General features: G+C 37.6%; 1 protein-coding gene across 2 annotated transcripts; it reads right to left on the reverse strand.

The window, feature by feature from the left end:
* Positions 1-290: 290 nt before the first annotated feature.
* LOC149067964 (uncharacterized) lies at positions 291-16,824 on the reverse strand. Of its 2 annotated transcripts, none has more exons than XM_089252293.1 (2): positions 16,578-16,824; positions 291-2,609 (listed from the first exon to the last, which is right to left on the reverse strand). In XM_089252293.1, the coding sequence occupies exon 2, from the start codon at positions 2,565-2,567 to the stop codon at positions 399-401; it is 2,169 nt and encodes a 722-aa protein (XP_089108419.1). In that variant the 5' UTR covers positions 2,568-2,609; positions 16,578-16,824; the 3' UTR covers positions 291-398. The 2 variants fall into 2 exon arrangements, with proteins under 2 accessions (XP_089108419.1, XP_089108420.1); XM_089252294.1 differs by lacking the exon at positions 16,578-16,824 and adding an exon at positions 14,812-15,198.
* Between the last annotated feature and the right edge of the window lie 1,503 nt (positions 16,825-18,327).

Raw genomic sequence — 18,327 nt, forward strand, 5'->3', positions numbered from 1 at the left:
GGGGAGTCGGGAACCATCACGATGTCAGGAAAGGTTGATGATGGCAGTCAACTTTATGGCAGTTTCCCGATTTTAAGGCTACAGGAAGCCAAGAGAAGTAGACATGGACCAGTACCTGGCCTGACACTATCCTTAATGCTGATCAAGCACATGTGACCAGCGAGAATGACAAATTCATCAATCTGTAAAATTAGGGCCCCAATAGCAACAAATCAACAAATTCTATTGCCATCTATAACATCCAAGATGCCACTTGTCATAAGAATCAATCATCTCAGAATGAAAAAAAAAACAATTTAAATAAGTTTTATTTTAATACACTAGACAAACTCCAGAATATTGCAGTACAATACAGACCTGGGGTCAACAGAATGTATAGGTTCGTCGTGGCCACACAGTCAAGTCTCACTTGTCTTGAATATACTGAACTGTGCGTACTTACGTCCATGCCTGAAAGAAATATAAGATCTTGGTGCTTTCATGCTTATTCTAGTCAGTTGCGTCACGGAAGAATTGCTAGATTTCTTAGCCCGATCCAGTCCTCCGTTCATGACCTTCTGGGAAATTGCTTTCTTATTTGATTGCTCCACAGCAGTCCCAGAAGACGTTCCAGAAATTGGTAGTGTTGGTTTCACATCACAGGAGACCTGCTGCGCTGGTTTTTCATCAACAAGGACAGGACTGGCATAAACTTCCTCAATGTCATCCACAGGTTCCTTCTTGATCTCAAACTCTTTTAGGAGAACTTCCGGCTCCAGTTTAACTTTGATCAGATCATTCTGCACATTATCAACTGGGTGACGTCCCACTGCCAACACAGATCCTGTTTGCAGGGAGGAGGCCTGCTGTGGTTTGGCTGGCACAGATCGTTCAGTGTCTGGCAGGTTCAGATCATGCTCCACCTGCCCCAGTTCTGTGTTCAGGGTAAAGTCATAATCCTCATCATTCGAGTGGGAGTCTTCCAGTGGTTTATCGTTAGTCTCGTCACTGGATTCCGTCGACCCAATGAATATCTTGACTTTAGGGATGCTGTGGGCCACATCATGTCTCTCAAGATCCACCTTGCACTTGAAAGACATTGGACAATGCTTGCACTGGTAAGACTTCCCATCATCAGGATCTGATTCTTCAACTTCTGGGAGTAGGTGTTTTGTGACAGGTCTCTGTTGCTGGGGCAATTCGTCGGTGTGCTTCTGTTTGTGCAGATTTAACTGGCCCTCGTGTTCAAACAACATGGAGCATCTGTCGCACCGATACTTTATAAGACCCAGGTGTTCGGTGTATGGCAGGGTCAGATCCTGATCCACCTGCACCAGTTCAGTGTTCAGGGTAAAGTCATAATCTTCGTCATTCGGGTGGAAAAATTCGAATGGTTTATCGTCACTGGATTCCGTCGGCCTAATGGATATCTTGACGTTATGGATGCGGTGAGCCTTATCGTGTCTCTGGAGATCCATCTTGCGCTTGAAAGACATCGGACAATGCTTGCACTGGTGAGACTTCCCATCCTCTAGATCCGATTCTTTAACTTCCACGATGACAGGCTTTGCGACAGGCCGCTGTTGCCGGGGCGGTTCACCCACGTGTTTCTGTTTGTGCCGATCCAGCTGGTCCTCATGTTCAAACAACACAGAGCATCTATCGCACCGATACCTCATGAGGCCCAGATGTATCTTGCGGTGATTCATGAGAGAATCTCTTCGAGAATAAGACCTGTGGCAATCCTCGCACGGGAACGACTTTTTCTTCTCTGTGAAATGCTGCTTCCTATGCCTTGAGAGATTATAAGAATAAGCGAAGGTCTTGTCACAATGCTCACATTTATGGACCTGCGCCCCAGAATGTTGCAATCTAACATGCATATCCAGACTCCTCCATCGAGTGAAAGTCTTTGAACACACCTCACATTTGATATCTTTTGGTTGATCTGTTTTGTCTGGACTCTCTGAGTGTTTCATCTGGTGTTCCGAGAGGCTAGACTCAGAAGTAAAACTCTTAAGACAGATTTTGCACTGAAACGGCTTGTCAACGCAATGCAGCCTGAGGTGTCTCTTGAGATAGTCCTGTCTGGAAAACCGCTTATTGCAACGCCTGCACCTGGCTGGTTTGGCGCCGATGCTGCGACGGTATTCAGGGTGCATGATCTTGTGTCTTGCGAGGTTAGGGCCGCTAGTGAAACATCTATTGCAGTACTCACACCTGTGGTTTTCAGGTACGGCATGGGTGTTCTTGTGCTTCCTGAGTTGGCAGGATTGAGAAAAACGCATGTCGCAGAGGTTGCACCTGAACAGCTCCTCGTCAGGGTGAGCATTCCAATGTTTTGTGAGAGCGCTCTCAGAATCAAACGACTTGGAACAAACCTCACAAGAGAATTCAGCTTCCTCAGGCTGAGACAGTTCGTTCTGACCGGGTCTCTCTCCCGTATGTGTCCTCTCGTGACGAACGAGAGTGCTCTGGCTGGAGAATGACTGGTTGCAGAACTTGCACCTAAAATTGGCTTCTTGAGGGAAGTTAAAAAGTGGAAGACTCTCATCACTGCTCGAGTCTCCAGATTCTCCTGCATCCATCCTTTGAGGATTCTCAAAACTTCATGACAAAGAGGATCAACTCTGAAAAAAAAACCAAATTTCATTCATTTTGGTCGAGTACGCAACCACAGAGAAAAAGCATAAAATGAAGAGCTAAGGTTTTAAACTACAGTTAGTTCAATCATCACAAATATAAATTTATTTAAATTATATTAAATTAGTATGAATCATTATAAATTTAGATTGCTGAGAAGAAGGGGTAAAGATTTGTCAAAATAAAAGTGCTTTAGTCATGAATATTGTATTAGTAAAAAAATTTCAAACAACTGGGCATTAAGAAAATCATGAAACCATATTACATTCATTGTTGGCAAGTTTTTGCCATAGTGGAAAAAACCACACAGAATATTTTTGACATATTTTTGCCAGTGGAAAAAGTTAAAAGCATTCAAAAACTGAACTTTTACTTTCATGAAGCAAGTTCTCAGAATCTTAACTCACTTCACAAAGGTGAAATACTTAAAACTACTTATTTTACCTCTGGAATACGTTGTTTTCCTTTTAATTAGACAAAAAGGTTAGAAATAAATATCAATAAAACCAATATCAATCAAAATTATTTTTACAGTTGTGCAGAAATTGCCATGGTGGGTGTAAAAAGTAATTTTTTGCAATATATTTGCTGAGCGCCATCTAATGGCAAGTTTATGTGAAAAAAAGGAACGGTCCATTCTCTTGAAGAAGGCGTATCCAGCTTCACATCGTGAGGAGGTATGATCGAAGAATGTACCCCTGAAGGGACAGCCTGATCATAGTGCGTGTGATACAATAAGATAAGTAGGAGTGGGTAAATGCTACTCCCCTTATCGATAATGATTATTCCCTTTTACCAATTATGATGATGGAATTGAGTTTTAGTGTTAAGTCAGTGCCAAGAAGTTGCATTCCAAAGTATTAGATAGGTAATACGTAAATATAGATCACACCATTAATTTTCAACCTTCATGTTAAGATTTTTGTCAATTTTTTTGGTTTGGAATCTCTCAAATTAAAAGCAAACATTACAATATTTTGCCATTTTAATATTAGATGATATAAGGATCAGTTCGCGTATTAGTTCACATCGCCCACACGACACTCCAAGACGTCTCAGTCAATCAGTGGCCTTCTCTACACCACGGCAGGAGACACCTGACACCAGGGTCAGACGGTTTTGTGTCTTGAAATATCCGTTGATGCTACAGGTCAGTCACTGTGTAGGAAACTGGAGGCGGACGTCCAAGGGTAGCCGGTCTGGCCACTAATCAACCCGTAGGCAACAGGATCACGACGACATTACGCCTCAACTCCAAATAATAATTTAAAAAAAAATTAATACCACAATACAATGTACATTGCAAATATATATTTTCGTGCATATAATGTAATATATACGCAAAAAAAAACATTTCAGACAACTTTATTAGTAGCTACACCTGTAGGTCGAAGTTCCGCGCGTGGCGTGCAAACGGCTTTACTCCTCTGGCGTTAAAGGGGGCCTTGCCCTGAAAATATACCAGGCCTTAAACTTAGAAAAGCAACACCTTCTCTTGATTTCGTCAGGAAACTTCGGAACCTGTTCGGAACACCGAACTTCATGCCGTGATATAGTGCGGGAAAAAAAACTGTTTATTACCACTGTATGTTGCTTAGCATAAAATTTTAAGTGAAAGACTTTGCTGCTGGCAAGTGAAAGTTAAAACAGAAATTTGGTAGCAATATCAATTGAAATTCAGAAGTTATGCCATTTTATGTTCAGTATGACCATTTTACCCCACCTGACCCTATATATAATCAATAGTTGTAATTTTCTTATTCTCAAAAATTTTAAGCTCTTTCTTGCTAAACACTCCTTATGTCTTTGTCACTCAAAAAGCCCTTTTCAGCCCTAGAGCTCTCTGTGAAGAGAACCCGTTCTGTCTGCCAGAAGAATTTTTCAATTGGTGTTAATTTCAGTAAACACATTAAACTGTCCCACCCGTCAGCTGTTGGAGAATTGAGAATGAACTTCACTCACTCTTGTGATTTTTGCACATCCCAATTCAATGCTCTCAAAAATCTGGGGTATCATTTGAAAACCACACATTCTATTACATTACAAAGCTGTAAGACGACATATAAGTGTCCAAAATGTGTAGAACAGTTTCATAAGGAAGACATGGATGCACATCTACATGATGCACATGACATTAGACTTGACACCCAAGAACTCCAGTTCGAAACTTTTCAAGACTTTGATAACTGGAAGACTTCGAAATCAAGGTATACAAAACGTTCATAAAAAAAACAATAACAAATATCACTAGTGTTATGACACTATAGAGGCTGTCGCTCTGGCGAATACTCACCACATGGTAAAGGAGTACATGAGTTGAAGGCAGTTGTAAAATCGAAGCCCACTGTCCTGCTTCCATGAAAGTGAATATGTTCAACATCAAGTGTGAAGTCACTTACAGTTTAACCCATGTTAGACATGACACTGATTTTGGGCATCTTTTTATATCCAAAGAAGAGAAACCTATTATAGCCAGCAAAATAGCATCTAAGATACCATTTGAGGCTATTCTAGGTGGCATACGAGATGATGTGGGTCCTGATTTTGGAATACAGATATTAACAAAACAAGACTTGCGTAACATTGAAAACTTGACCTGTTAAACTTCTACTCATACAAATGACTTGATTAGTGTGGAGACTTTGATACAGTTGGATGAAATGAAAAAATCTGTTTTATTTTACAAGGCACGAGACACCACACATGCTGTATTGGATGCAGAGGATTTCATGCTGAGTATAATGAATGAGGGAAAGCTGGAGAATTTAGAAAAATTTTCATCAGATTGTGTAACCATAGGCAGCACTCGTGGACTAAACGAATATGGTTACCAACTGCCAACTCTTATGGTCCTAGATGTTTTTCATCAAGGCTTTCCATGTGCTTTCATGGTATCAAACAGAACAGACCAAACAGCATTTTAAAAAAATTTCCCACATTAATGGAAGCTGTTACAGTAAAACCACAGGTTTTCATGACAGATATGGCTAGCAATTTTTACAATGCTTGGATTGAGGAAATGGGAAACTCCTAACAGACGCCTCTTTTTCTGCTGGCATGTTGATAGAGCATGGAGGAAAAATGTATGAAAATAAAAAAGCAGGCAAAAGCAGGAGTTTGCCTCTCAAAAGAGGAGTTTTGAGAACTCTTCTTTATGAAAAAGATGAAAACAGTTTTATCATTATGCTTCAGAAAGCGACTGAATGTAGAAACAATCATTTGGAAAATATTTTTCTAGATATTATGGGAACAATCCCCAATTATGGGTGTTTTGTTACTGAATAAACGCAGGTCTCAACACAAACATGCATGTGGAGAGCATGCACCACACTATCACGCATATTTACCTGAAGGGCAAACACGTGAAAAGATTTGATAAAACAATAGTGGCTGTAATGAAATTTATAAGAGATAAATTATTTGATGGGCTGATTGCTTACCAAAAAGGAAAACTATGAAATAAGGTGAAGTTCCTAAGAAAGAGGAATAAATTGAGTCTCTTTCTTCGAAACTTCTGAAAACTGATAATGGGTATGTAATCAATTTGACTGATGGGTCAGGGGTTTATTTAATCCAAGAAAATGCAGTCAATTGCAACTGCAAGATCCTGTGCCGCCAATGCAATGTATGCATCCATTGATACAGCTGCACATGCATAGACTGTATCCAGTGGAATATGTGCAAGCATATTCATTTGGCTTGCACAAAATATCCGATTCCTGAAAGCACAGAAGTGTCAGAATTGACTGGTGGAAGACAGTGAAAAAAGTATTATGAGAAGCTTAGTGATAACACCAGCAGCTCATCAGAAAAAGAACAATCTTTTGAGAATATGAAAAGCAAGATAAGAGAACATTTAGAAAATCAGTTAAGGGATTTAAAAATCAGTGAAGCACAGTTATTTTTTAAGTAATTGAAAAAGATACAACCCATCATTCATGCAACAAGATTCTAAAGTAGGCCAACAGAATCATCAATTGGCAACACAGGTAAAATACCAGCAAATAAGAATATTGAATTATAAAGAAGGTTCATATCGGTAAAGAAAGCACCTAGAAAACAAAATTCACGAAGCCAGTACCAGAAGAATCTCAGAAAATCTTTCTCTTGTTCTGGATCATGAGAACAGCAAATCATTTGGACAACAAGGTAATTTATGACTGAATTTCTTTCAAAATTAATATCACCCTAACTCATGTTTGCATATTATTTTGAGCGAAAGGAAATTTTTTTATGCTATTCAGTATACCATGGCATGACAATTTGCAGGCCACAAAGGCAACTAGAAAATCTGTATTGACATCTAAAGTTTTCAACCCATATAATTGCTAAATCAAAGTCCGGAAATAACACAAGTGTTTCTTATTTCATTACAGCAGGGGACACGTGAAAGTCAAGAAATGCTTTTCAACTCAAGTCAAATGAATTAACAATAAACGTATTGATGGAACTCGAATGATTCAACTGTCAAGGATCGATTGGATTGGATTTTGGGTTTAATGGTGCAAGGACCAATAAGGCCAAAATGCGCCAAAACAAATGATGAATCAAAAATAAGATGAAACTTATTCTTGTCAAGTCCAGAAAATAAAACTATGCATGATAAAAAACAATGTTGCGTGAAACATAAAAAAATGACATGAATTGTAAAAAACTATAATTTGGCACAAGGATCGAGTACTTATTGATGCTTCAGCAAAGACCAGTTTAAAATTGCCTGTTATTGTGAGCAGCCAAGGCCAACTTAGCTGATTTTGCTATGCATATTGGCATGCTATGGCATGAATCTCATAATTTTTTGCAATTTTTGATCGACCCCTTACGTTCGGGATTGACAATTGTTAATGAGAGATGCGTACATTTCCCCTAAGAACGTGTGTTCTGCACTAAGAATAGAGAAATCTATTTTTAGTAACAACTCCAGGAAATCCATTCAAAGTTTAAGAGCAACATTGTATCTTCCAAAAGAACTTCACAATGAAATGCGACAAACTGGAGATGCTGCCCAGACATGCCAACAGCTGGCGATAAAACCGATGCCTGACTGCGCCAACACTACATTGTGGTGATCGTCCTGAATAGTTTCAAGTGACCTTCCATACACTAAAGGTGAGTCACGTAGACAAACGTGATGAGAAAAACCTGTTTAAAAAATCGCCAAATTCACCAACACAGCATCGTCGTAAAGTTTTTTTTTCTGCCAATGCACGGAGACTTCACCATGTAGAGGCTAAAGAGGATCCACGTTTTTTGGGACCTCCGGGTTCCCGGGACTCTGCGTAAAAAAGATTTATTTTATTTTTTAAATATCTCTCAAATAAGTTTGCTCTTGTGCTCAACGATGTAGCTTTCGGCAGGAGAGGTCTGCTTGGGGCCTCATCCTCTTTGGGCAAGATTTCAGCAATTTCTTTTATCTACACAAAAAAATAGTTAATCCTAAAAAGAAAAAGTGAATCGTTAATTGTACAATTTCATCAAAAGAATAAATTCAGTATCACCAACAGTGACAAAATCTCAGGTGATGTCGGCGATGTGCTGTGAAATCCCTAATAAGGATGCTACTCAATCACGTTTTACGAACTCTGATCAAGGCATAGCTGCCAACTTTTGAAAATGAAAATTCGGGAGATTTTCGCACAAACCCGTACTTTATGCTAAAACCACTCCCTAATAAATACAATAGGGATTTTTCCAAATAAAATAGGGATTTTCCAAACATAAAAGTTAAAGCGTAGGGATTAAAATCCCTACTGAAGTCAAATTAAAATAGGGATTTTACACACATGGAAGTTAAACCCTTGGGAATGAAATTCCTAAGCAAAAAACAAGTGAAATTGAAGGCCAAAACTTCAATGATGTAAAAATAAATATTGTGTTCAATCAGAAACGCTGTGAACAAACATTCTGCGAGAATGACCCTAAATCAGCGGAAGATGAAGGAAAACACCGTAAATTTTTAAAGAACACTGACTTTTTGTAACACTTGCTTGATGTTTTTTTTTTTCATTTCACGAGTGATGATGGCAGTCTTCCATGACCGATGTTTATGTCCATAACACTACTTGTACAAAAAGGAAAAGCCTGCCCTCTTCTGGAACGTTTGATAAAAGGAAATTCATCGGAATAAGTATCTTTAAAATTGATTAAATATGTTTTTGCTTATCAGTATTCATGCTTTGTTATATTGCACATATGTAACTTCAACATAAGAAATTTTGACCACATGCGCGTTACTATAATCTTGAATTATTATCCAGGACTATCGGCTGCTAAGCCATTTCCCTGCATGATACGACAAACATGTTACATCTTGTTACCATCAGAGGGTAACTTCCTTAAAAAGGGAATTTCCCCATTTACGATGCGTGACGTCAAAGGGGGAAAAAAAAGGTTTCATGCTCCACAAGAAATTCCTTAGGGATTGTTTTCATAAGCGGGGATTTTTTTAATGAAGTAGGGGACAATTAGGGATTTTTGTGAAAATTCAAAAGATTTAATAACTTTTCGGGAGGTCGAGCGATGAAGCTGAAATTCGGGAGACTTGGCAGCTATGTCAAGGGCAAGATGAAGGACAGTGATGAAGACATTCTTCATATCATGGAGATATGAAGAATGTCTTCATATCTCCATGGATTCTTACATCGTGTCAGCGTTGCTGTGTGTCGGAAAGCAATGGTTAAACCGATCTGAATAGCTGAACTTTACATTGAAACTCCTCAGTCCCAGGAACCGCCACTCACAAGGTGACTACAATGGACACTCTCAGGTACCGATACAAATTATCTTCATGATACGCATCAAATTCCATTCCCCCCCCCCCTTCTTTTTTGTTTTATTCTTGTGCATAAGTTTTTTAAACGTTAATGAGTAATACAGCAGAGCCTAAATATACCTCTCGTTAATTCTTTAATATTTCTTGCATTTAATATTGTACCTGTACCTTGTTGCTTTGAATTTTATTTTGTGCCATAGCATGGCGAATGTCATATCAATGTGCATCCAAGTATTTGTTCATCTATCAACTTCCTCTAATATGTTTAATAAAGATAATGTTTAAAATGTACTTCTCCCTATCGACTAGTCCAAAAATTAATTCTTGCTTTGTTTTTTGTTTTTAGTCAGCTTTCCTCACCGAGTTAACACCACCATAATTCATCATCCCCTTCATTTTTTTAGTTCTTCTTGACACATTATTTCTCACAGAAACATGCATGTATGTGGACGTCAATCCATAATATTATGTTTTATTTTTCTTTTCATTTCCAGAATTATTGCCAGAAGTTATGGGGAACTTTCCTAGGATTGAATTACAGCCAGAAATAAAATCAAATATTGAACTTGACAATCAACTTGTTTTGTTGCCAATTTGAAATGTTTTTGTTGCATTATGAAATGTAGTTTGAAGACAAAATTCTCTTGAACTAAAAAGTTTTGCCTTGAAAAATCGACTTAGATCAAATTATTTCTATTCAAATTTATATTAATGTGGACATGTTTTGCTTTGCATTTATCCATCGAAACCTCTACAGTGAACAAGCATTTTTGCCACTTAATCCTGAAATACTAACTCACCGTCTAAGAAACGTTCACATACAGTTTTTTATCAGCTTTTTTTTCAGTTAATATTCTAGGGTTAAGGTGGCTACACACAACTACTAAACCATATACATTCCTCTAAAATTTCTAACAAATCGACACATGCCTGAATGTGTGTTCTGGGTGTATGTGTGGCCCCGATGTATTTATGTTGTTGAGTTACGTTTGTTTCGTGTGTGTGTGTTCATGCTCCCATCTATCTTCTGTAGTAAAGATGGAAATACTAGTTTTTTTTTTCATGTTTTTTTTCATTACTGTGTACACACATAACTGCAACCACGCGGGTTGCATAAAATATTTCGTACAAGCATGTTCACTATTTTCTCTTCCCTCACCACACAAAACAAGTATGCATGCACAAGAACCAGTTTACTTGGAATGTGTCGAGCTCAGATAGTAATGCTCTTGCTTTACCAGCCTTTGTGTTTGCGTATGAAAAAAAACTCCAAGCAGAGCTTACTGAATCGTGAAGACTACTGCTTAACCCTACATGCATCTCATAGGGATCATTCAAGTATTACATCAATATCAATGAGGGGAGGGGGTTTCCGATTGGCTGACAAGGGGAGAAAAGGGGGTTTGGATGATGCTTATGTCATCTCAACCACCCTTTATGAAGATATTAAATATTCTTAATGGCATCTTATTTGGTGAGTCAAAAACAGAAAAATCTTTAGATAGTTATTGGGCACCTGAACTAACATTCTCCCTAGTGATAAGTCCCCTACAGAGCCACTTCAGTGATTACTAAATGTTTCACGGATCCTTCAAGTGCGCTGGAACTGTGCCACACATTACTTAAGTAATCTGGAAATGTTTCGTGGGTAACTTGAGTGATGTAGAACTGCACTAGGAGCCGCTTAAGTGCTCTAAAAATGTGGCACATGTCACTCAAGAGATCTCTAAATGTGCCACAGATCATTTAGTTCTGAGTGAACGCCAGAACTTTGTCACTGTACTTATCCTGTTGCCGAGATATCTTCCACCCCAGCTTCGTGACAGATTCTGGGTCGTTTAGTTCTGGAACTGTGTTGTGGGTTACTCAAGTGATCTTTGAGGCCTACTTCAGTGATCTGAGAATGTGCCACAGGCCACTTAAATGCTCTGTAACTGTGCCATGGGTCAAGTGATCCGAATATGTGCCACGGAAAAGATGAGTAGTTTGGTTCTTTGTCGCTGGCCATAGGCTGAGCATGTATGTTCTAGAGCAGGGGTGGCCAACAACTGACCCACGAAGTGATTTTGTGTGGCCTCCCAACAATGTAAAAGTGCCATGTATTAAATGGAATTTGTGATCTTTATTGGTAGGTTCGGAATTAGAATTTTCCTAGCTCTACGGTCATGTCTGAAAATATCCACTCTGTTTTTCATAACCGGAAACATTTCAATATTATTTCACTACGCAGGATTCAAGTCCTGACAGTTTAATCCAGTTAAAGCAGGCAAGCACAGCAAAAATAAACAAATGTGTTTCCGAGGTGCCATAGTTGGACACTTTCTACAGGGGTTTAAACTGCATGCCATCCGAAATTGGGCCAGCACCCAAATACATTTTTGATTTGTTAAACCGATAGAACCTACAGGTATAACATAGGATCCTATGGGTTCGCTCAAGTGGGAGGGGGGGATGAAAAAAATTTCTGATGAAAGGATAATGGAACAAAAAGTTAAGGAAACTGGTCTTCAAAATGCGTTTATTTTCAACATCTTTTTTCCATTTCCCTTCGGCTGCATCCGTTTTATTGTTAGCTACTTTTCACGTTTTCAGACCCTTTTCTTACAAAAAAAAAAATTGCTAACACATTTCCAAAAGGAATATGAGATGGCTGTTCCAGACCTTCTATATATATGCGGCCCCGAGTCATGCAGTTTTTGCCAGATTAAAAAAAAAATTATGTGGTCGTGCGTGATCATAGTGGTGGACTCGCATTGAAAGAATTAAAGTTCGAGCCCCACAGGTACCATGCCATAGTGACTCAATGCACAGGGTATTTATAATGCACCACAGCACTTAACAATATTTGAGTTTGAAGGTATTTATATTTACCAGGTGTGGTTCATACAGTGCCGTTGGAGCTGGGAAGTGCAGTACGAGCACCCACCGTATCGGCGCCCACAGTGGTGGTCAGCTGAAGTTTGTTTTCAGCAGTTCCTAACTCACAGGCACGAATGTGCGAGCTTCTCTCAATTAAAACGTGTTGCCACAAAGAGCAACAGACCTACAATGGTACAAATATTCACTCATTGCACCTTCTGCACAATTTGAAATATAGGCGGCAGCACTGAAAACTCAGACATAACACTGGATCAGTGTTCAGACTGATAATCGCAAGCACTCGAGATAGCAAAGCACTAAGCAATTCGAAAGACAATACCAATTTATTTTACAGAACAGATATGTACACATATTCACAAGCAACGATTTGATAAACAGAGAGCGACTTCTTTCATGTACAAGAGATTTCATATTGTAAAAACCAGGGTTGTTTGGTTTAAACCATGGTTTTCACCAAGTGGTTTTTTCAAAAAATCAAATAAAAGTTGCCTAAATATAATTTTTTTCCTTGAAAAATATCATATTGGTTCATTATTAGCCAAAATGTTTCATTTTTATCACATTTTATATCCTTGGGGTACATTCTGATGGTATATCTTTAAATGACATAAGATTTTATAAGCGGTTTTTTTCAAAAAGTCTCATAAAAGTGGCCAGAATATATATATATTTTTCATATGAAGTATCTTAGTTATTTAAAGTTATATACAAAAGCCAAAATTTCTCATTCTTACAACATTTTCTAACCTTTGGCTACATTCTGATGCTCTATCTTTAGCGAATTCATGAATAAGGATTGCATCACACATCTAAATGTAGTGGTGTATTATCTCACAGGGTTTCTTTTTCCCTTCACAAAAGAAGCAGCTACAGTAGTGACACCTTCATGCCAGGGCCAGGTGGTCCTATAATCCAATAAAGACATCAGCTGTCCTTAAAGGACAAAGACCAGTGTACTAGTAGTTACATTACCTCACATACATTTTCATTTTCTTTCCCATAAGAAGTAGCACGTCTCCTACTGTATATCTCCCAGTCTTAATATTCAATAGTAGTTTTTTTTATACTTTCACACTGTTAAGCCCAGTTAATCAGGGTTCTACTGAATAATAACAGATTTATGAAAATAATCAGCTATATACAGGGTGATTATAATTTGAAGTTTTGATTCCATGACTATTCAATAAGAACTACTGGTCAGAATGACTTGAAAATTTACATGAATATTCCTGAAGCAATGGAAGTTTCTTTCGCAAAAGGAAAAAAAAATACAAGTAGTGCAAAATGTGCAGGTAGATGATGCTGTACTTGGCCAGCAGTATAATCTATTTTGTGCAACCACATCGTTTTGGCACTTCCACAGCATCAGTGTGTGGATAGAACTTCTATCAAGATGCACATTGCAATACCAGCAAAGCAGCTGCTGAAAACCTTGACAGAATGCAACTTAACCCTTTTAACTTCTGGCTGTGGGGGGTACCTCAAAATGCCATAAACAGTGGTCAGATTGCAAAATTTGGTGAATTGCAATCTCCAGCACATTCCCTATATGTTAGAAGTTCCTCAGGAATATTAACATGGGGGGTGCGTTTGGTTTAATGAAGCTGAATTGCAAGCACATCCACATCATGACCATGGCATACTCCAATTCTGTTGTTGAACAACAATTTTTGTGCTTTCAACCTCAGGTTGGACAACATATTTAACATTTCTTAAGTAAGTTGTAGTTATTTGTTCAATTACTTCGTTTTTTGTGATGTTTCCATGAATTATGAAATCTTGGAATGCTATAATTAAGGTATCATTTTGCCATGACTGGCTATCGTTTTCATTCTGCGAGCAAATTTCCAACATGTTGGATGATGTCATTAATTTTACATTTTTAAGTATTTTTTTCCCCTTTATCAAATAAAATTGAATTTTTTCAGGAATATTCATGTCAATTTTCAAGTCATTTTGACAATCATTCTTTTTTTACAGTGTTTTGAAATCAGAACCTTAGTTATAATCACCCTGTATATCGTAAATCATTGCTAATTAATCTGCATTATTTATGCTTCATTAAATACATTATATTCACCTAATTTTTATTACTTTTTGCAAAATAGCTTCCTGATTAAGCATACTGAAAGTAACTGGAGAAAAACCTTTATATATTATATGATTAATAATAACATTAAAAGAATTTTCAAACACACAGTAATCCATTGAGTTAAGCAAAAAATAATTAAATTGCAAAAGTTGGTTTTTGTTAAAATCTAATAAATATTTGTTGATTAATTAGCATGGGAATAGTGTTAATTACATTAATAAACATTTTATTTTAGTTAATTATTAGAAGTTTGAATGATTTTTCAGAAATTTTATAGTTTTTAATGTTAATACTATTTAAAACAAAAAAAACGGTTTAAACCAAAAAAACCCCTGTTTTTTGGTTTTTTTACCAACCCTGGTAAAAACTCAACTTGCAACATAGCCATAAACCCCCCAGCGGAAAATAGTTCAAATTTAGTCATTTTTTATACAAATTGTCTTACCTTCTTATTTGACTATATGCACGGTTAGTTAAGATTTGTGTTATTTTCATTATTCATAGACTGGAAAAATATCTAATTCACGGGTGCTCAGCATGTCGCTGGCTGATTTCAGACCATCATGTCTTCTCATGTTCATTACTCCTCAACAGTTCTAGTCATTTGCTATCACACTTGATGTGGATCAGTAGATTGCCGTCCTGGCTCTTGTCATCTGTCCTAGTCATCCGCAGTCTTGCTTGATGTTAATCATCGCTCCCACTCTTGGTGTTGATTGTCATCTCCGCTCATCATGACCTCGCTCACTCCCATCAAGGTCAATGACATCGCGGATCGTCAAGCTTCAACTGCCAGGATATACTGTGATATTTCATCAGACTTGCATGGGGACTGGTAGGAATTTCGACAAGTCTTTTAATGTTAGCTCAATCATAACCCTGATAACTCCTGTTAAAATTGTTATTAAATTTACTTTTGTTAAAAATTCAAAATATCTTTCAAATTATTTCTCTGTGTGTGTACTTCTTGTCGTTACAAACTGCTTAGTTCCACTGTGGTGGCCTTTTAAATAGGCAAAAGAAAGGTTCTGGAAAGTTTTCTCATTCTCGCAAGATCCACTTCTTTCCCTTGGCGTCGTGATATCATTGAAGGAAGCTGTCGTTAAATTTACCAAGTTCATCAATTTGGCGATATTACAAAGATAATTACAAAGGTAATTGCTATTTTCAGGCAAAGAATGACATAATAAATGATAAATATAGACTATTTACATAATTCTCGTAATAAGACTACCACGAAGCTGTGGGTGGTAGAGTCTTGGCGCTTATTTATGATGGATTTTTTTTTTTTAAACTGAGTACAACTCAGGTCTATCGCCATGGGCAATTTACTACCTAGTGAGTTGTGCCGGAAATGTAACTGTGTGTGTACCTAACGGTCTGAACGCGTATGTAGTGTTGTGTTTGACTTTTCAGTGCTGCCATCTATACTGCAGAAGTGAAGTGAGTGATGATTGAATTACATTTGTGCTGTTTGTAGGTCTGGTGCTCTCTGTGGCGAGACTTTTTGAATGGGAGATCGGCGCACTATGACCACTCGACCACCACAGCAGCATTTACGATGGATTTTTTTTTCTTTTTTCAAACCGAGCACAATTCAGGTCTATCGTCAGTGGCAATTTACTACCTACAGTCTGAGTGCCTATCTAGTGTTGTGTATGATTTTTCAGTGCTGCCATCTATATCTCAGAAGTTAAGTGAGTGATGTGTAGGGACTGAATATTTGTACTGTTTGTAGGACTGCTGTTCTCTGTGGCGAGACTTTTTAACTGGATTTATGATGGATTGTAAACTTTTCCTTACCATGTTACACAAAGCAGCTTCCATTTTCTCACAGCTCTCTGTAGGGCGTCCCCTAACAATCAGCCATGGCTCCCGTGGCACTTGCTTTCCATCAGTGCCCCCAGCCAAGAATATCCCAGGACCTCTTGGCCCCAGGTTGGGAACCAGTTTCACACATTCCTGTACACGCAATTTGAAAACCTACTAATTCCCACGTGGCATCTAATTCTCCACAACCATTGATTTACTTTCCTATTAATGTAAATCTATGAGATTAATTTCAATATTTTACCTTTTAAAGTACGATTTGTAAGCTAAACAAAAGAAAAGCCAATGAATTTCAGTTCCTTCACAGCGCAATTATCAATATGTGAAACATCGCTTTTATTATTATTATTTAAATGGTAATTATGAACGTGGTTTACTCACTTTCAAATCAAAAGTCTTGAACTCCGATAAACAAAGAACCAAAGCTGTATTAAAGATTAAATAAAATTAAAGCTGTATTAAATCTCGAGCCACTTTGCTAAGAATTATCTAATAATCGAGAGTCATCAGCACAATACCGCAGAAGATACCACAACCAATATCGTTGCAGATACTATTACGCGAGATTCTCACACCATACCGAGATACGAATAAAATCATAACTTCATCATATAGCTATGACATGTGACGTCACAAACTGCTGTTGGTGGAAGATTCTCATTGTTTTATTCAGTTCGGTTCCCAATTGAAGTATTCCCCACGAACGAAGCCTACTTAAATTTTTATTCTGTATTGAAAATCAAGGATTGAAATTATATTTCATTTCATATAACGAATATAAACCCACATGTTTGTAATGTTGAGACGTTTTATTTAATGATATTCATTTCAATTCGCAGCAATTTGCAATGAGACTTTTCGAATAGACGTCATAATCATCAAAATCACTCCTGAGGGACATATACTGGATAATCCCCATAAAGATCAACGTTAAAATTGCGGACTTTAGCGTAGAAATGCGGAAATTTAGTGGGATTTTCCGTCACATCAATAATTTTAAAAATTAAATTAAATCTTTGGTTTTTGAAATATTGAGCTTGCTTAGAGATACGAAGCCTAGAAAATTAAATATAAAATAATGAGCCACACCCACTTTTGAGGTGGATATTCATGCAATAACATTGATTTCAAATTTTTATTTATATCTTCTCAAGCGGGAAAATGAGAATTAATGTCTCCGTATTATCTTATATTATCCAATTACATCAATCCACATGGTTTAGGATGGTTTTAAATTAATTATGGGCCCATATAAATTACATCGAAGAACCGCAGCTTTAATCAAGCATTTTTTGAAGGAGAAACAGGCAGATCGATAACTTGAAGTTAAAAAAAAAATTCGAAAGTTCTAGCTCCCATTAAAAAGAAGAAAAAACGATTCATTTCTATGTTTCTTTAATTTAGATGTGTTTCTTTCATGAATCGCACAGGAAGTCGCCATATTGGTTACCTTGTATGTCCCTCAAAAAAAAAAAAAGGGAAATATCACGTGATCCCAAAAAGCCTCATAGTGCTTCGTTTCATGGCATTGGCGATTTTGCTGGGGTTTTAGAAATAATTGGCAACTTTGCCAACCTATGGCATCATTTTTGGCGATAACTGGTGATGTCCTGTATTTTTCCCGAAGAAATATGGCCAATTTTAGCAAATTAAGAGACCCATAAGAGAAATCGTGGGAGAAGCAGGCGAAAGAGCTATGGAGAATAATCACAAAAAACGGGTAATGGAATCAACAGCAAATACCGGCTGCCACAGAAACGACATGAGCACTTAAAAGAGCTAATTGAAGAAATTATTGTGCAAGCAAATAACAATGGAGAGACGGAAAAAATGCCAAGTACGCCAATAAGAGGAAGAGGTTGCCTCTCTCGGAAGAAACTTCTCCAGAATCCCAGAAGCAACAAGAGATACTGATAACAATTACAACACAATGAATACCATCTGGATAAGCGGGGATGAGGGACAGAATTCTTCAATTGTGAATAAACTTCAGGACTTGAAAAAAGACTACTCCCGTGCCTCCAAAAGTCAATCATCAACAAATCAAACGGAAAAATATCTCCTGTTGAACCTTCCAGCTGTCTGGGGAACAAATCAGACACACATAGCGGAAAGGATGGAATTGAAGACA

Source organism: Pholcus phalangioides, unplaced genomic scaffold (assembly GCF_987345545.1).
Source record: "Pholcus phalangioides strain wild (caught in Gottingen) unplaced genomic scaffold, Ppha-v1.0 ptg000028l_1, whole genome shotgun sequence".
Taxonomy (NCBI): Eukaryota; Metazoa; Arthropoda; class Arachnida; order Araneae; family Pholcidae; genus Pholcus; species Pholcus phalangioides.